The sequence below is a fragment of the Elaeis guineensis genome, chromosome 2, assembly GCF_000442705.2.
Source record: "Elaeis guineensis isolate ETL-2024a chromosome 2, EG11, whole genome shotgun sequence".
Taxonomy (NCBI): domain Eukaryota; kingdom Viridiplantae; phylum Streptophyta; class Magnoliopsida; order Arecales; family Arecaceae; genus Elaeis; species Elaeis guineensis.
Genome location: NC_025994.2, coordinates 109026287 through 109046540, shown reverse-complemented (window position 1 = coordinate 109046540; position 20254 = coordinate 109026287). Strand labels below are relative to the sequence as shown.

General features: G+C 39.3%; 2 protein-coding genes across 5 annotated transcripts; one reads left to right on the top strand and one right to left on the bottom strand.

Annotated features, from left to right (window-relative positions):
* Window positions 1-681: 681 nt before the first annotated feature.
* On the bottom strand, window positions 682-16457 carry LOC105048213 (uncharacterized). 4 transcript variants are annotated; one of them, XM_073252641.1, is made up of 6 exons: window positions 16267-16457; window positions 12752-12886; window positions 12513-12677; window positions 12061-12183; window positions 1471-1614; window positions 682-1323 (listed from the first exon to the last, which is right to left on the bottom strand). In XM_073252641.1, exons 1-6 carry the CDS (start codon window positions 16318-16320, stop codon window positions 883-885), a joined length of 1062 nt encoding a protein of 353 aa, XP_073108742.1. In that variant the 5' UTR covers window positions 16321-16457; the 3' UTR covers window positions 682-882. The 4 variants fall into 4 exon arrangements, with proteins under 4 accessions (XP_073108742.1, XP_010925756.1, XP_073108743.1 ...); XM_010927454.4 differs by having other exon boundaries at window positions 16108-16316; XM_073252642.1 differs by having other exon boundaries at window positions 16160-16314.
* Window positions 16458-18408: 1951 nt separating this feature from the next.
* LOC105048206 (large ribosomal subunit protein bL12c) lies at window positions 18409-19744 on the top strand. Its single transcript, XM_010927441.4, has 2 exons — window positions 18409-19141; window positions 19575-19744. Exon 1 carries the CDS (start codon window positions 18510-18512, stop codon window positions 19083-19085), a length of 576 nt encoding a protein of 191 aa, XP_010925743.1. The 5' UTR covers window positions 18409-18509; the 3' UTR covers window positions 19086-19141; window positions 19575-19744.
* The last annotated feature ends 510 nt before the right edge of the window (window positions 19745-20254 follow it).

Sequence of the window (20254 nt, the reverse complement as noted above, 5' to 3'; positions counted from 1 at the left end):
ATAGTGGAAGTTGTGGGTGTCGGGCCGTGGTTTTTACTCCTCATATTGAGGAGGTTTTCCACGTAAATCTTGGTGTTTCTGTGTTTGATTTGTTCGCTGCATCTTTCACATATTTTGCTTGGTTTCTCTACTTGTTAAATTTCCATCATATAGGACATCATGAAGTTGAAGGAAACCTAGGACTTGGCAAAGATGAGCTGGTTATGGTGGCAAGGATGTATGCCTTTCTACTGCCACCATGGATACTCAATCCAGTTGTTCTTGTAACTTACATATCCAGCATTCTCACCTTCCATCAATATGACACCAAGAAAAGTTGCAATGAGAGCTTCGTATGAAGAAAATAGATGCATTCTCACCTTAGATAGTTTTCAGTAGCTAGAATAAAGAAAACCAGAGCAAGAAAACCTTAAATATCCAAAATTAATGGTAGACTTTTGGCCCTAAACTAAAGTACAAGCAAGGGCGTTCTTTATAGCCTCATCAAAGAAATCAATCAAAATGACAATTGTTTCTATTCATATAACCACAATCTTTGATATGCATAATCATTGATTGTTAGATACCGCATCTGCAAGGAGTACTCTTATTTTTCCAACCATGAAATGATTGCAGTCTGTGGCGAATAAAATTAAACAACTTCTGCAAACAATGCAATACATATAGAGAAAAGACCAAAAATTCATGGGAACTGATAATTTCATTTACTCATTTCTTCGACGAGGATACAACATTGCCTGTAATTACAAGCATGTCCTAAACTGAAGCATTAACGTCATACATACTTCAGGATTAAATGAATAATGGAATCCCATGATAACCAACAGTTACAGTGGCTTCAAGTTCAGGGACCACTCATTTATCTTCTTGATCCAAAAGAGCTTAACGTACCAGCAGAGCTTTGCGACTTCTCCGTCTCTTTGTACTTCTTCTCTGATGCCATCTCTCTTTGATACTGTGTGCCAAACACTCTGCACTATTATCACAGCTTGTTTCAATAGCCTGCTTTGACTCTGCATATCCATCTCCCCTTAGCCTAGCAGCCTCTGCTAGAAGGTCAGTAATCAGCATCTCAGTGGTTCTGGTGGTGATCCCCCTCAAATACCATGAGAAAGGTGGTGGTGGGACAATTGCTGGCTGGATCAGTTGGTCCAAATTCACAATGGATCCTACTCTCCCCTTGCCCCCAGTGCACAAATCATAGTCGGCCCATGTTTTTGACTTGGAAGCCGGGCAAATTTGTTCATCAACAAACATTGGGTCTACTTTCCAACAACCCTCAAATTTTTTCATAAATCCTGATTTCCCTTGCTTGAATCTCACCTGTGCTCAGAAAACCATGAAACAAATCGCATAAGCATGGCATTTTTCGGTGGTATAGCTCTGAAACCCTTTTTCCTTAACTACAATAATGATGGTTTAACTTAGCATTTTGAACAATTTTGGTGGGAAGAACAACAGATTTCTTACAGTATGATCTTCCCGGTTTTGATCAACTAAGACATGCACAGATATTGTCCCAGACCACCAAAGGAATCTCCATATTGCAGCTTGCTCCACCTCAATTACCTGCCTTAAGCCTTCATCAATCAAGACCTTTCTGGATATCACTTCCTGACAAAAGGTAGGAGTTAAAATGCATGGATGTCTGTATTAGAAACTTTGCCAGCACCATATCTCAAATTGAAAGTGCAATTCTGGAATACTAGTAAAGTCGAGAGATTAAATACTTGCATGCCTAGCCCCACAAGTCAAATTCGATTCCAGAGACTTACTGCAGTCTAGCCTTATCTACTAGAATTTACTTGCACAAGGACAAGGCTTTCATTTTTTTTGAAGAAAGAACTGCATTAGCAGCACCCGCATGCATAATCATATAAAGTACTCCCTCCAAGATAAGTTTTAACACATGGATAACACAACCTAAAATCTACATCAACAATTATCAGCATCACACATTTCAAAAAATTTCTTTAAGTTGTGCTTTTCTGGCTTTGCAGAATTGGGTCCTGAAATTATAGTGGTCTGCTATTTAAACCAAGAAGTGGCGATGCAGAGATCAGTTCTAAGCCCAATTGTAAGGGCCAGAGAACTGATAATAAATGATTACCGATAAGTGGCAAACGAAAGACAGAAGCTTGATTTTGCCATGCTTAAGATGTCCAACATGTTCAATGCGGACAACAAATTCTTCACATGAGATTATTTCTATTTATATGAATTATTGAAAGGAATATAGAATTACAAATAAAAATCTAATCTGGTTCTGAAACATGGACACATGATGGAAACTATGCACCCTGATAGCAAAACTGGCCACCTCACTACTTCCCTATCAAGGAATTATGAACTAATTGGTATGCATAAGAAATGGGTAAAACAAATTCTTTCACAGGCCACATTTCTAGGCTCATCCTAAAAAGAGATTCTTTTACAAAGGCTACACCATTAATTCAAAAATGAATTGTGTGTTTGCATGTGTGTGTTAGTGTTCTAAAGCTTTTTTCTGGCTTTCACTTTTTTGAATGTCATCTGCTGAATAGCATCACACTGATAAGACGAGACACAGCTAATGAGATCGATCCAATATAATTCCTTCATGTCTCGTCAATACTGAATGCACAAAGATTTTGCCCATAGAACCATCAATATTAACTTCAAGACTAGCTGAACAACTTGACTATCATCTATGTTACCTGGACCCTCTGGTTGAGCCAGAAGTGTAACTCCTCAAAACAAACTTTAGTATGACATGAGACATGGGTTTGTAAGGAGAAATTTTTATATATTGGAAGGATCACACAATAAAACAAGCACCTGTAGTGAAACACATACTCGAGTCCATGAAACTGACTACAATTTTATTAGAGAGAGATTGCTGATAAGATCTTAATGGTTTGAGCCTGTAACATTTCATGAACCATGACTCTTTGGAAGGTGTTAAAAATTACTAAGTGACATCCGTTTTAAGCTTCTCGATAAAAGACCAATTACCTTGAAGTTTGTTTAAAAAGCACCGAAGTGCCTGGTTCCCTTAAAAATCTTCACATGAAATAAAATTCTAAAAGACCAAGCAACCACACATATGATCAATTTCATTCCCGTCCTTCCTAATTTAGCATTATGCTGGAGATAGACAAGGTATATCCATCATTATATAGAACTAAGATCACAAGATTCGAGTTACTCCATTTGAAGAAGATTAGCAACACATTCACCATGATTGTAGAGCATGCTATAAACACAGATCCCTTCTCTTCTGGCAGATATTTTTTTTTCCCCAGAGACCACAAGTGATAAAATGAAAAATTCAGGTGGTCAAATCCAAACAAAAAAGGGTTCCACATGTTTCTTCCTTTTTTTTTTTTTTGAGACATTTTGTCCAAAAATTGGCTTTAAGCAGAATCAAAGCCCAAACAAGTTCATCCTTCCTCTAGCAAGATACATAAAGATCCTTTTGGGAGTTGAGAAGAGTATACTACAATACCATAGCTCTGAAAAGAATTTAATACTCTGAACTATATTATATAGACTTCCCAACAGGAGTTTATAAAGAGCAATTCTGAATTATAGACCACCCTCCGGTGAATGGAAAAAAGATACTGAAGATTCTAGTACCACCTAAAGCACACTCAAGAATTATAATCCTTCACATTCCATGAATTTTCACCATAACCAAAAATTGCTCTTTTTTATTAATACCTTTCCATGGTATGAAGAAACTTCTTGATGTATCTGCATCTCCACCCACCACAACCTCGACATTGCCAGTTCAGCCCTCCTCCAATGGTGGTATCTTTCCACCCCTCATTGCCATGGCCATTTAGCAAGCAAAGCCATACTTTTACCTCTAGTGCTTCAAAATACAAATTCACTCTCTCCTAATTTCAGAGACAAAATTTCAGTCTAGCAAGTGATGCTTGTATGGTTGATCCTTGGTTGCCAGAATCAGGAGCAGACTGAAGTGCAGGAGCAGGGAAATGAATATTGTAGAAACACTTCAAGGAAAACTCAAGAAGCAGGTGTCAGTTCAAGATCAGGAAGATCGGGAGTTTTCAAATTGGGTACCTTACCCTAGGCAGTGGATTCCTGCTACTAAGTGTGGATCATTGAATACTCCCAAAGGCAAACATTTTGCATCTTAGCAAAGTGATCCATGCTTGTGTATTTGATTACTGCCAATTGGAACTCCTTACTTCCTCTGACAATTTCGATAGAGCTAAAGATAGTAATTATACGAACGCAAATTCAACCACTCGGAATACATTCCAAGAAAAGGCTTTTTCTCCATTTCTACCATTGGCTCACAGATGGATGACAAGGATGGACAGAATTAAAAAAGAGCATATACTGGGTAAATAAGAGAATTCCAACTGCATATGTCATTAAGTATGGCACATATCACATAACCCACAAATACTCATCATCACCTTGCCCTTGTCAACGAGTGATATTTTGCCTTATGGGGGAGGGGGGTGGGGGCCGACATTCATAAGATAATAATTAACATCCTAAAAATAGATATTCACAGAGTTCCTTCAAGGCTAGGGCTGAAATTAGGTTTTCAGAGATGTTCACATATCAGGCTCTAAATCTGAAATTATTTTGTCTAAAAACAAAATGCAACCTTCCAAATAGTAGGGGAAAGAGAGATGGCAAAAGAAGAAAGTAGAGGAAGAGAGAGTGAAAATAATAAGAAAAAACAGAAAAAGGGCATTTGTGGAGAGAGAGAGAGAGAAGCAGAGTTGGGGCATAGGGGATGTCTATGGGGTTTGTTAGAAATACCAACAACTAACATCAGAAAGCTTGAGTTTACCATTCTCATCAAAACCCCATTGATGCAACATGTAAATTGTTCAAAAGCAAAAGCCTAATATATAAAATCAAAAAGAGGTTATAATCTTACGAGGCATAGCAGAACAAGAACTTGCCAACTTGAAACTCAGAGCTCAAAATACTATCAGATTTAATAGTGAAATCTGCTTGAGACTGTCAGGCAATAGTGGCAGACAAAGTGACAATTTTTCTCATTATGCTTCACCTGCACATGAAAATTGCTTTGCTAGCCATGCAAGTAAAACATCAATAATGTCATGGAGGGTGGAAGACAAGGCAGCAAAATCAAGTCTGAAGAAGATAATGAAGTGAACCATCTTTTCTCATACTTAAGTCACCCAATGATCCTCAACCTCAATATGCTAAAGCAGCAAAATTTATTCCTCTAAAAAAAGATGGAAACAACCATCTCGGGGAAGCCAAGGTTTGGGAGCGAATTGATCAGGCATTTGCCACTGTCGTCTGGTTCCAGTGCTTCCCTGGTCATCAGGTGCAGCACCTTCCAAGAATCACTTCGGACCACTGTCCTTTTCTCATCACTACTGATGACCCGCGATTGCCCAGAGCTCCTTTCAAATTTGAGAAGTTCTGGACATTCTATCCGCGTTCGTGGGAGCTGATTAGAGAGGTTTGGAGGATGCTGGTTCGTGATTGAGGTATCGGATGATCAGGAGGCTCAAGCTGGCGAGGTCCAGACTCATCCGATGGAATCGTTTGGAGGTTGGTGACATCTTCAGACGAATTGAGGGGGTAGAGGTTGACATTACGAAGCTACAAAGGAGAGGATTAGGAGGGGGGCCTCCAGAAGCCCGATTTATGGGAGCTTCGCGGCAAACTCACTGAGCACCACTCCTTATTGAGACAGCTGGAGACGTTGTGGAGAGAAAAGTCTAAAGTGCAGTGGATCAGAGAGGATGATCGGAATATCAAGTTCTTCCATCAATCGATGATGATCCGGAGGGCTACCAACCGTATTAGACAATTGAGGGAGAGCAATGGTAGGATGGTGGAGGACAGTAAGGAGATCTGAGACCAGATTCTTCAGTTCTTCAGGTCTCGTTGGACCACCCCTTTAGGCGAGGATGGTCACCCCCTCGGGCCTCATCCTTCGTGTAGCATCTCTAAGGAGGAGAATGAGGCCCTAACTCATCCAGTGTCGGCTGAGGAGGTACGTGGAGCCCTCTGGTCCCTCAAGGAGAATAAAGCCCCGGGGTCGGATGGTTTTCCACCTTTCTTCTTCTGTCGATATTGGCCGATCGTCGGAGGTGAGATGACTGAAGTGTAATAGATGGTATTTAAGGCCAAAGGTATTTCGAAGCAGTGGAAGAGGACATTGATCATCCTCATTTCGAAAAGACCTAATGTATGGCTCTAGGGCACTTTAGACCGATCAGCCTTTGCACCATTCTTTATAAAGTGTGTGCGAGGATCCTTGTTGATCAATTTCGGCCGATCATTTTGCGCCTGATTAGTCAAGAGCAGAATGCATTTCTTAGTGATTGCTGCATCACCGACAACATCTTGTTTGCCCAGGAGTTATATACATGATTTACGGTGTGCTCTCATTTGTCAGAGCTTGATGACGATCAAGCTAGACATGGAGTGGACGTATGACCGGATGAGTTGGCATTTTTTACAGCAGACACTCTAGGAGTCTGGATTCCAGAACAGATAGATTGACTGAATTATGAACTGTATGGAGGCCCTAAGCTATGCCATCATGATCAATGGCTCTCCAATGGATTTCTTTCATTCGACTAGTAGTCTTCGTCAGGGGTGCCCCCTCTCTCCCTATCTATTTATTTTATATGCTGATGCTCTATCTCATGCTTTTCGAGCGACGGTTCAAGAGGCAGAGCTGGAGCTCTACTGGCCTGCCCATGGGATCCAGCCACTCTCGCATCTTTTGTTGCTCGGACTTCAATGTCGAATACTAGATGCTTCGCATCTATTGTTGACACCTACAGACTTCTGGTAAGCTCGTGAATCTATAGAAGCCCACCATCATATTTAGCCCCAAAACAAAGATCCAGATGAAGCAGACAATTCGGAATAAGCTGGGGATCCCTGAGCAGATAAGGACCCTGACCTATCTTGGGGTTCTTATCATGGGACGACAACTCCGGAGGGTTGACTGTAGGGCCATGGAACCGTGGATCCGAGAGCGTCTCGAGGGCTGGCAAGCCACTGTCCTCTCCATGATGGAGAGGACTATGCTTGTGAGATCTGTTCTGAGTTCCATACAGAGTTATCTCCTGAAAAAGACTATTGTGCCGTGTTCTAGTCTCAGGAGGCTGGAGCAACAATTTCAAAATTTTCTCTGGGGCTCCAGACAGGGCAGTCATGGGCTTCACCTGCTATCTAGGGAGGTTGTCTGCCACCCGATATGGGATGGGAGTCTTGATATCCGATCTTTGCTGGTTACGAGGAAGGTGATGATTGCCAGACATGCAGCTAGATTTCTCATCCAATCTGATTGTCTGCAGAGCAGAGTGACGAGGGTTCGATACGGATATTAGAGCTAGGGATCTCAGATTTGCATGAATCACAAAAGTTCCTTCATCTGGACAGAGATTTGCATCCATGCTCTGGGAATGATGGCCCAGGTTAGGTCGCTTATTGATGACGGAACCTCGATCGATGTGAGCCAGGATGCTTGGATATTCAATCTCCTCCTCTCACGTTGGCACACCTATGTCAGCATGAAGGTGGATGACGGCTTGCAAGTTAGTGAGCTTATCATTGACGACAGCAGGGATTGGAGGACTCATGATATCATCCGCCTCTTTGATGATCAGCTTGCTGATAGGATCCTTGCTATCCCTGTACCTATTCATCAAAGTCATGATTTAAGGATATGGAGCTTGTCATGCTGCCCTAAGGCCCTTGCTTCTAATCTTGCTGCAATGTACAGGCCAGCATCGATGCGGAGAATGGAACTTGCTTTGATCTGAAGAGTGACGATCCATCCTAAAGTCTGACTCTTTCTTTGGATGGTCGTCTGAGATCGACTACCGACTCGGACTCTTCTCAGAGATAGAGGTATGGAGATTTCTCCCATCTGTCCAATCTACGGACTGGAGGATGAGACAATGGAACATGCCGTGCTTCGCTGCTTGACGCATGCTTGATTTGGGGATGGCGTGCAGCCAGTCCTCGAGGCCACCAGTGGCTCCTGCCTCTCCTCCTCCTTGGATGCGATACGCCAGAGTACGATTGAGTGCTAGCCCTCAGATAGTAGGATGGTATACATTGCATATCAGATTTGGCTTTCTAGAAACACCTTCATCTTCGAGGCTGAGGTTGTGCCTGCATATCGAGTGTTGGCGAGAGCTTGCTGTCTTGCGAAGTACTGTCGGTTCGATGCTGCTGGATAGCCCAAAGTTCTAGGACTCCCCTATTGCGTATGCAGTGACCCATAGGGTTCTCATTTTCTGGAAGCCTCCCCCTTGGAGTTCACCAAGGTCAACTTTGATGGCAATGTTAGAGATGGCAAAGGTAGTGCGGACTATATCATCCAAAGTCCGGATGGTAGGCTACTTGCTACTGGGGGCTCCCCCCTTTTGAGCCTTTGATCCCCAAAGTAGAGCTCTGGACTGCCTGGGCGGCATCATTTGCGCACGTCAGGAGCTGCGTGCGGAAAGGATCCTCGTGGAGGGCGATTCTGCCACGGTTATTAGCTGGATTCAGGATGACATGAAGCACATGCGAGTTCATCCGCTCTACGATATCTGGGAGTCCCTCTATCAGTGCTCCACGACGATTGTTCGTCATGTCTATCGGGAGGCGAACAGCGCTGCGGATTGAGTGGTTTCCTTTGTTGCTGATCATACTGGAGATTCGTCCTGACGCCAGAGAGATGAATGCCCCCAAGCATTGTGTGACATCTTGTATGCTGACTCCTCGGATTGCTCTCACATTAGAACGATGTGATCGCCCACTTGTATCAAATAAAAAAAAAAAGATGGACAAACAGTTGTAAAGAGATGGAGAAACAAATGTGGAACATCTTAATCCACAAAAGCTTAGGCGCAAAACTTAAAACATAAAGAAAGATAAACTGGAGCAAGTAATAGTGTCACAGATGTTTCTGAGGTTGAAGGGAGATTGTTAAAACAAATATAATTGAACAGCAGGCAAAGAAAGCATTATCATAATAGCTTCAACACATGAAACAAAATCATTAAGAATAGGTGAAACAGGGAGCTCACAAATGGAAAGCTGAAGATGCAAACACCATAAGGGATAGCATTGGCATGAAAGTCTGAATGAGGTTGCACATGGACCTAATAATTTAGAACACCATTTAGAAAAGCACCTGTCATGTCCACATGTCAAATTGCTCATCCACAGAGCATGATAACCAAGCACCATCCTAGATGTGTGCAAAGGGCGTTCTAAAGTAAATGTCTACTCCAAGTGAACCCTATCTAAACTAACAAGCCTCTTCTCACTCCATTGAGCCATTGCAGCAGGTTTGACTTGATAAATCCACATTTGCTACAAGAATCTTTGTCACTATAAGTAAGACTAGGCCTAGTTATCAATGTCACATGGATACATACATACATACATATATGTGTGTATACATGTATATGTATATAGATATAGATACAGAGACATTTAGATAAAAATAATAAATCAAACTATTTTTAGGTATCTAAAAAAAGAAATTATTAAAACATGATATTTGTTCCACTCCTAGAACTTTATGTAAAATGGAAAAGTGTCATTAATTGCTAACCTATTGGAGATTTGACTAATTCATAATGTCAGACTTGATTTCAGAAGTTCCAATGATTTTGACTTCTTTGATATGCTTATTGAAAGGTATACACTCAAAACTGAAGTTGCTTCCACAGAACTTCAAATCACAAGTATTTTGTAGGTTCAACTCCACCAATCTTGGAAATCTACAACCAAAGAATCTATATGCAATGTGCCTCATGCCCATCAGACTAACTGTTTTCACATAGAAGTTCTTGAGATAGATGCACGAGTCTAGGCAACACTGACTGTCAAAAATAATAAAATATAAGTGAAGAACCTAAAGTTCCGAAGCCATGGTAATCTGACATCACCAGAAAAGATGTTAAAGCCCCTCCTATAGAACTATTCCTAATGTTCTGAATGACAATATATAGCTACAAGAAAAGACTGAAATAGGAATCAATAACAATACAAAGCCATAATGAATGAGCCAAACTTTAGAATGTGATATGGCTCACAGAAGGAAAGTCACTAGCAGTATGACATAGAATATACAAGACAACTAGTGGAAGCAATGAACCAAAGGAAGTATATGAGAGGGAGGGATACTCGGTAAGAGTAGTTGTAGTAGCAGCACTAGAAGCCCCAGTTCCAACAACTGTAGGCTCGGCTGTTGGTGGTCATTTTGGATATTAAAAATGGATATAAGAGGCACCAACGAAAGAAGAAAAAAAAAAAAGGAGAGAGAGAGAGAGAGAGAGAGAGAGAGAGAGAGAGAGAATGCTCTGAAGGAGGTCCACCACAACATAGGAACAAATGCCTCTAATAGATGAACATACCCGGTACTGGACATACAACAACGGCATGAGGCATGGTAAATAGCAGTTACAAAAAGGGTAAATTCTCACAATGCAGAAAGAGATCTTGATAAAGAAAGACTGGACTGTAAGGTACTTAATGAATGCATACTAAAAGAAACAAAGGCCATCAGTAAACGATCGTGATGGTAACAGTTTCTGGGGATCATTGCTTTATCCAACGGGCATTCTGCAGATCTAAAAATTTTCCAATTCTTTTATCTAGAGGTAGTAAAACAAATTATGCACATCAAAAGATGTGACAATGCATGTAAGCAGAAGAAGGAAAAAGGCTATGTTAGCACCTTGCAAGAACTCAGGAAATGTGATTAATGAACTACACTGAGATAGAGATGTTTTATACCACAACAAGAACATGTTATACCAGCAAATCCCCATCTATTTCAGAAGTAACTGCTGCCATAGTATCAGCTATTGAATACTAGAAAATCTTGAGAATCATCAAAAAGGCATCATAGTAGATGTCAAATTGGTAAGACATATTACATAAGTAAAAACTTAAATGTATGGTAGCACTATTGTCAAAAATTCAACACAACCTAAGTCATATGGCACAAGAAATATTTACAGTTATCGGAGGAGGTTGAGCCAAATTATCTGCCAATCTAAGCTGGTATAAGCTGCCAGAATGACAAAGAACACTGCAAGTGCAACATTCATACAGAACAAAATTTTTGGCCTAGGGCCAAATACATGGCATGTAACAAATATGTTGCAGGCTATATGGTGTACAATGAATGGAACACTCGAGATATGAGAACATACAGATGCTGAGCCAGTAAGTAGCCCAAGTTTACAACTTTTACCTACTCTTTGGCCTATGTGAAGGGTTTAGATGATTCTATAACATACAGCAGATCAGAAAGGCTTACTTGAGCAAAGTTTTACAAGTAATGAGTTATCAAATCATGTCTGAAGAAAAATGTAGAAATTATCATGAACCCACCATGCGAGATCGGTAAAGAGGACTCCTTATAGTGCAGGTCTAAATTAGAGGAACACATGAGCAAAAAAGTAACAGATAAAGCATATGAAATTGTATGATGTCTAGGCCTAAAAGAAAAGAGGAGAACAGGCAGTATTAGAATAATGCTTAGATATGTGTCTTTATATGTCTCCAATAATTGCTGCTAAACAGAAGGAAAGAACTTATTCTCATTATTTGTCAGTTTATCTTCAGCCTTGCTTTAGAGACATATAAAAATTGACAGCCGGCACCCAAATCTTGAGAATTTGACTAATCAGTAGATATATGAGATCCAGGAATCTACAAATGTGCCCCTGTTCAAGCATTGCAATGCATGCATCAATGCATGCCAACATGCATGGTTATTGCTAAGTCAACATACAAGGATTCTTAGATATGAGCATGGAAATCAATTCAAGAAGATGCTTATTAATTAACTTATTATGAAGAAAGAAAGCTAAGTATTTCATATTATGACTTTACTTTGTTTATCGACCAGCTGTTCTTTGTCAACTATTAATGAATTATTCTCAGTGAGACCACCAGTGTTAATGGCATATAAAGTAAAAAGCATTTGATAATGATTTTAATAACAATGTAACAAGAGAACAAATTACATCATCAGCATAAAATAATTTTCAGAGTTCATATAATTAAAGAAATATATACCTTGATGTTTTTAAACACTCGTTTGTTATGGGGGTCAACAATGATGTTATAGATTGCATCTGGGGGTAGCCCAACCTTAAACTTCGCATGCAAATTGCAAAGAGAACCTTTGGGTACACTAACCTGCATGGAACATGCATTGAATTCTCAGAAAATAAAAATTTCTATATGATTTTGATATAAATAATGTACTACTTTCTTAACAGACATCCTTGTTCACAAACTCTATGAAATTGGATTAGTATATTCCTTGATCCATACACAAATATGCTTTAGCTTTATGAATAGGTTTCGTTCTGGTTATTTATTTATACAAAAACACAGCGATATGAAGAATGAGGTTCACATATTTCTTTTTATATAATAAAAAGATATGCCAAGATTTACAAAGAAAATACCAAAAGCAAGAGTATGAAAGAATTCACCAGAAAATTGCTATTCTTCCTTAGTACCTTGATTTCTGGTGGTGGATCAACCCATTTAGGATTTTCTCTCCAAGCTTCCAGTTGCTTATCCAAGTTAACCTCCAAAGCAGTACACGGTTCTTTCTCGGTAAGCATCAGAGGTTTTGCAATGTCAAACTTCTGTTCATTCATACTGATGTGCTTGAGATGTGTCTGTAAGGAAGAAAAGTAAGTTATCTTGTTGGCATGAACCAACCATAATATTTTAAAAATCCTATAGGACTGACCTTTAGAAAGTTTTGAAGTTTCTGAGGCATCTGCACAAAAAAGTCAAATGCTGGATTAAGGGTTGACTGACGTCCTTTTCTTTTGCCAGCATGGTTGTCCAAGCTTGTTCCCACTTTATTATCATCCATCAAGGCCTGAAGTAGACCGTGGACTTGTTAAAATCCAGAAAACATTCAAAATGAGTTGTTCAGGAATTAAACTACCCACCAAAATAGTATTATGCATCTTAGTATACAACCCAGACCCGAAAAAAACACTCTGAAGAGAATAAAATTGAGTCTAAGATTACAAATGTAATAAACTCATGTTAAATGTCTATATCTGGTTTTTACTAATTTAGTAATCTAGATTTCTGTTTGACTGTCATGAAACAGTCTATCATGAAGGAGTTACTTATAAGAACAATTGCTAGAGTCCAAACCACTAGGTTTTCTGTATCCAAAAACAAAATAGGTAAGATAAAAGGTCTCATGAGGAAGGGAGTGCCACCCAACTGAACTCAAAGACTTCTGCCCCCAGGCCTTTCAAACTCTCACCAGGGAGGTAGGACAGCATGATGGAACTTGAAGTACAATGGACCAACACGTGGTCATCTGTGGTGGCTTATATCCTTCAAAAGAGGCCAGAATACAAAACCAACAAGGAGTCTCTAGCAAGATCTTAGGACTCGCTGGAAGCTTTACCTATGAGTTTTGTGCTTTCAAAGTTCCTTTTCCTGATCTGGGGAATTACATAAATATCATGGAAACTTGTTTGTGGGTGCCCTCAGGAAACATAAGAGAGCATCGATGACTTTCAAAGATCTCTACTTTTTGATCAAATTTTCCATCTTCAAAAGCAGCATAGCTAGCTAAATTGATCCATTAATTACTTTCCCTGGTGTGACTGGAGCTCCTTTCTTAGATATGCAACTTGAGGAACGGCAGGCATGCAAATGTCAAATTATGGCTAGGGATGAACACCAAATCATTTTCTCCATAAGAGACTGTGAAGGTGATTGGAGCAGGAGTTCTAAAATAGAAATAACTAGCACACATGTAGGCTAGTTCAGGACCAATCTATAAGCATAAAATGTGCATGACACGTTAACAAATTTGAGGCAGCAATTGAGATAGACTAAGGTTTTCACCAGACAAAGCATCTGACTAGGTCAAATAATAGTGAAGATGAGAATATTTGTAGGAAAATGATAAATGTTCCCCATAAGCTTACCTAAATATGCTGTGCAAACCTAATTCTAGTAGAAGTGCTCAGGACAAAATATTAATTTGGGCCCTTAAAAATACACCAACAACCATAAATAGGCGAGGGAAAAAAGACGAGGGTTTTCACCTTTTTTGGGTAGCTTTTGGGGCACATAGCTGTGCTCTTACTATTGTATTGATTAAGGAAAGATAATCCCCACAAGCCAGTGAACCCAAAGAGCGATATAAGTTGCAATGGAAATATCAAACTGAAGGACCATCAGGGAAAAACTGAGTTGACAGAAACAATATGTTTGTTGTTCTGTAGCATGATGATGCAACGATGGTTAGGAGACTCATGGCAGTTGGCAGATTGAGGCAGAAGAACAATAAAATGCAGCTGAGATGTATCATGTAACAGATACCAACCCCCTCACAAATAATGTATAATGGGGCCAAAGGATGCCCTTCAGGTGCTCATGACATGACAAACCAGCTGACATCCAAAAACTTCAATGCAGCTGAGAGGAATGAACTCTCTAGTGCAAAAGACACATAATGAAAGAGGACACAGAGACTAGATTACCCATACTATTCAAAAGGTTCTATGACCAGGAGGACTTGCCTGAAGGAACAAAGAGTTGGGCTACTGTACCTATATGACAAAAATAAAGAATAGAAATCTGCCAATAATATCCTTCTGAATTGGAAAGAGATAATGAGATCAGGAAATTTCTAAAGAAATCAGGAATTTGGTGATTACTCAACAGGTTTCATGCTCTTAATTGGAAGCACACAAAAATCAAAACTTTAATCAGGTCCTGTTGAGATAAAAAATCAATTCCTCTGAAAATTCTGGCTTTTCTCTTTGACTATGAGCTCAACAACTAGATAGTTATATTCGTAACACGCTCACACTAATGAGAACATGCATAAGTTGATACGCCTACGAACATGCATAACTGAATATGCGTATGTCAACATAGGATCACTGACGCCCAAAATGAGCATGATCATCAACTAGGGATGTCAACATGCCCAAGCTCAAGCAATGATATTCGTAACTATCTCATTTTTGAATTGAGCTGGGCTTAAGACAGTCCACTTATTTTTGAGCAATTGCAAGCTGTTCATGAGCAGCTCATCTAAGAGATGTACAAAAAGCCTGAGGTCCCTTGAGGCTTTGAGCTAATTTCCAGAATAATATCTCAATGCACTCTTGTTTATAATAAATATAGTTATTTTTATTTGTAATTAATAACCAAAATAATATATCACATTATATATATATTTATTTATTTATATTGAGAGTTTAATGGAGCAAAGTTTGAGCAATCCAGACCTCACTCTAACCTGGCTTGTCTACTAATCAAAAGAGCCTGGCTCAAGCCAAATGTCAAGATAAACATGAATTGCACATGAACAGCTTTCTTATTTGACAGTGCCAGAATCAACCATATCATACCCCAATCAGGAGTCGGAGCAAAAGTATTGCTAATTCAAGTCTATCATACTACTTATGCAATAGGTGCAGTAAATGTGCTAAAACGTGTAACCAGTTCAAAGCGAGAAACAACATCAGCAAGAAACTTGAAAGGGGAAAACCTTCTTACCTGTGAAAAGGGCAACATCCACCTAAAGATGGATAAAATAGCAGGACCCTTATAATATGTATGTAATTTAACATAACAAGGGCACAAAAAAAGCAAAGCTATAACCCAATCAAAATCTAAAAGCAATTTATGACTATCTATTTCCTTCAACTTCACCCTTGGCTTAAAGTACCTCCCTGCTCTAAGTTACAGACATCTCTGCACCATAGAACAACCATGACTACAGAACATTCATGCAGAACGAGATTGGACATAGTAATCTCTAAAGTAATTCAAAGTAAAAAGAAATCACGACGGGCAATGGAAAGAAATATCCCTACTGTAACCCATTAAAAGATAAACCATCATCCCCAAAAATCACAGAGGCAGCAATTGCCCAGTAAAGAACATACAACACTCTTTACCAAAAAAAGAACCTACGAAACTAGAAAAATCACTAATTTATTTTTGATCACCAAAAGGATACCAAATAAAATCGTTTATCTCTCTTTTTTTTTTAAAAAAAAAGGAAAAAAAGGAAAGAAATCCTGAGTTAAATTAAAGGTTATGAAATCTAACCAAAAGGGCATGGAATTGAATAGATCACATTGGAAAGAGAATCAGCGGATACTTGTCAGAAATAAATAATTTTAGCCAACAGCCAGCGGTAAGACAACGGGAAGTGGTGGAGCATCTCGAAGAAGTTGGACAATTAAAACGGAATAGAGAAAATTCTACCCAGCGGTTGCGTATTTGCGTGGCCCTCTCTCCCTTTCTCTCACTCAGAGGCATACTGAAAAGTGGGAGGAAGGGCTTGTTTGGAAATTGCTTGTGGCTAGTGGTCAGGTCACCAGGACCGAACGGCGCGGGTTGGCAGGGTTGGACCGTCCAGCGCGACCAAGCTCCGTTCGGATTTGTTTCAGCTGGGAACTTGGGAAGCATGCCTAGCCGGGTGCCATTTAAGGACACAAATTACACAATTTAAGATGGGTTTGTGTTAAGCCAGAACATGGCTGGGGTTCTTCTAAGATAATAGAATGGCATACATCATCTATCAAATTTTACTATTAAAAAATAATTTAATTTTTGATATCAAGATTATACCTTCATATTGGATGCTTGAGAAAATTTGTTGCTTAACTGTGAAATACCGCCGATTTTATACTGTTAGCCCAAGCTTTATCATTCCAAGTTTTTGAGATTTTTTTGTTGTGCTTGTAGCAATTTGAATGATTCTTTTGATTTCCCAAGAGCTTTCTTCTTTAAAATTTATCAAAATCAATTTTGATGATAGTGTTAGACATAATAGAAGTAGATTGAGGAGGGGATTTACATCTCTTTGAGCTATCCATCCCTAGAGTGGAGCTTCGTATTGCTTAGATGGACATCATTTGTGCGACACAGGAGTTACGGATGGAGAGAATCTTCGTTGAGGATAACTCCATCACAATCACTGGCTAGATTCGAGATGAAGTGCAACATCTTCTTCCGTAATATTTGGATGTCTCTTCATCATTCTACTATAATGATTGTTCAGCACGTCTTTCAGGAGACGAATAGTGCTGTAGATTGGATTGCTTTTTTTGTTATCAAGTACATTGAAGACTAAACCTAGCATCAAGGCGATGATTGGTCCGAATCCTAAAAGATATTTTGTATTTTGATTTCTTAAACTGTACTTATACTAAAATGATGTGACCATCTAATGTAAAAAAAAAAAGGTTCATATTGTATCTTTTGCATAGAAGAATAATTAATCATGATTTGTGATCTCAAGTGTTGGATTGTATTTTATATAACTTTCAAAATATGACGAATCTCTTTAGTCCAATACATAGATTAGATTTGGATTGATTTGGAGCTAAATTTGAAATTGATTCGAGTTAAATTAATTTTTTAAAATAAAAATGAACTCAAATCATGTATAAAATTCACTAAAAATCGAACTAAAAAATTCAGTTTGACTTATCAGATTGATATTCTATTTTATATATAAAAATATAAAATAATATATATATATATACATATGGGATGGGTTAGGACGAATCGGTTTGAATAAGCTTTTGAAAAACTTAAATTGAAGCCATATTAATTTTTTTTGAATTTAAATTTTTTAATGGTACAAATTGAATAAAAAAAATTAATTTCGATTGAATTTTCTATTCAACTTATTTTTTTTGCACACCCTGGATCACGAATCTTACATCATATTTTGAAAGATATGCAAAATTAAATCCAACGATTGAGATCATAAAAAAAAGAATCATTCATTCATTTGTGTAAAAGATCCAATTCAAGTTCATTTAAGATTGGGATGCATTGCAATTATACCACAGCTTTCTAGGTTCTTAGGATAAAGATAAGTTGATATTCAGTTTCCAAAGTGCTTAAGTCACGATTTTTGACCATCAAAATTTAATATATTGACTTTTAATAACAAATTTTCGTATATTGATTAACCTACCATGTAGACGCAATGATGTGTAGACTTGTCCTTTTGTGGCCAAGACGGTGTCCATTTATATTTTTAAAAATTAAATTGTCATATATGAAACTTATAAACTAAAAACAATAAGTAGAAGAAAAAAATGCGGTGAATCTGTGATAATTAACTTGTGAACTGTGATTACCAAATATTAAAAATAAATATTTAAGCTTATAAATAGATTGTAACTCTCCGTGTTCAAGAATGCAACTCTCCGTGATCAAGCGGCTAAAATGATTAAAAAAATTCAGTGGCCGCTAGTAGTGGTTGCCAATCTAAGCTACTTTACGATTCGTGCGACTTGATTCTCGATCCAGATACACCGCCAATTTCTGTAATTCACCGCTACTTGGTGCGCAGCTCTCAATCCCCAACCCATATATCTCCAAGATATCGTTGCCTTATCCTATCCTCCTCGGTCCTCTCTCCCTTTCTTGTTCCTCTTCTTGCACCGAAGAGAGAGAAAGAGGAGCACAAGAGAGACAGGGAGAAGAAAATGGCAGCAACGCTGTCCTCCGCCCTCTCTCTCGTCTCCCCTTGCTCCTCCACCTTCTCCGCCTCCCCCCTCCGCGTCGCTCCCCAAACCCTAATGTTCCCCTTCCAACCCCTCGTCATCTTCCCCTCCCGCCGCGCCGCCTTCGTCCCACCCATCTCCGCCGCCGCCATCTCCCCCAAGATTGAGGAACTCGGCTCCCAGATCGAGAAGCTTACCCTCGAGGAGGCCCGCGGCCTCGTCGACTTCCTCCAGGAGCGCCTCGGCGTCTCCGCCGCTGCCTTCGCCCCCGCGGCCGTAGCCGTCGCCTCCCCCGGCGCCCCCGCCGACGCCGCTGCTGGTGGAGCCGCAGCCGTGGAGGAGAAGACCGAGTTCGACGTGGTGATCGAAGACGTTCCCAGCAACGCCCGGATTGCTACGATTAAAGTGATTCGGGGACTGACGAACCTGGCGCTCAAGGAGGCCAAAGATTTGATCGAGGGGCTGCCGAAGAAGTTCAGGGAGGCTGTGACGAAGGAGGATGCCGAGGAGGCCAAGAAGCAGCTCGAGGAGGTCGGAGCGAAGGTCTCCATCGTTTGAGTTTACTCTGGATTGGTTGAGGAATGCAGAGAGAATGACAAGAATCCACTGTTCAGGTTTGCAAAATCTGTTCTTTTTACTTTACCTGTTCAATTTTCTTGTTTGTAAAATCGTGCGGATAAGCTATGCCTTGTATTGTAGTTTTACTTATTTATTTTCCCTTCAGTAGTTTCAGCATGAGATCTTCATTTTGTTTCCAATCGAGTCGTTGCTTCTGTTGTGATCTTGAAAGCTGTGTATTTAGAATAGCATCATTAGGTTTGACAGCGATTGCTTCATCTTATTATTCGGGGTTACTGATTTAGTCCTGTCCATTTGTTTATGTAATTAATTTGGCTGTGAAAATTCATCAGAATGTTTATGTGGCGTTTTATGGTTTGTGACCAGTGTAGTTAATTCATGATTCTTGATGTTTCTGTCATTATTTGTTTTCTTTTGCATCTTTTTAGCTGATAAGAAATAAACTATCCTTTTTTCGCAAACTTGTAGGAAGAATTGAGGACGGTGGAGGTCCTGGAAGATTGGAACATTTTTCTTTTGATATATTTTGTTGTTTTTATTTTTTTCTGATATGGTTATGTGATTTTCTTCTGTCAGTTCTTCCACTTGACAGTTGCTACTAAATTTTTTTGAAAATTCCCATCCTTTCCATGGGCTAATACCATTGGTGGTTTACTGGAGTGCCTTGTATGGTGATATATAAGGAGGATAGATCAAGAAATATGTTGGTACTAAGTCCTAGTAATAGTAAACAATAAATTGAGGAATGAATTTTTATTAGTAATAGTAATAACTGGGTAATCTCTAGCTGCATTCAGAATAACAATAGGCATTTGGTTCTGTATGGATTTCATTAGGTAAGAGATTTAGAGGATATGATAGAAATTCCTTTGATTGTGGATAATGTAATTTTGTAATATTGAGATGCTTGTGAATGTCCCAATGCGCACAGCTTCCCAAATCTGAATCTAGATGTCCTTGTGCATTAAGTGGATTTGGAAAAAGCCTTTTATAATGTAAATGATTCTTGCCTTTGGTTTTTGTCTGGGAAACTTTTTTGGCTGGTCACTTAGGGTTTTGTTTTGGAAGCTGTATTTGGCTGTTCACCTCATTGGTTGGATCGATGCCTTTTTCTTTGTCATAATAGTTTGCCTAAGGGCCTCTTTCAA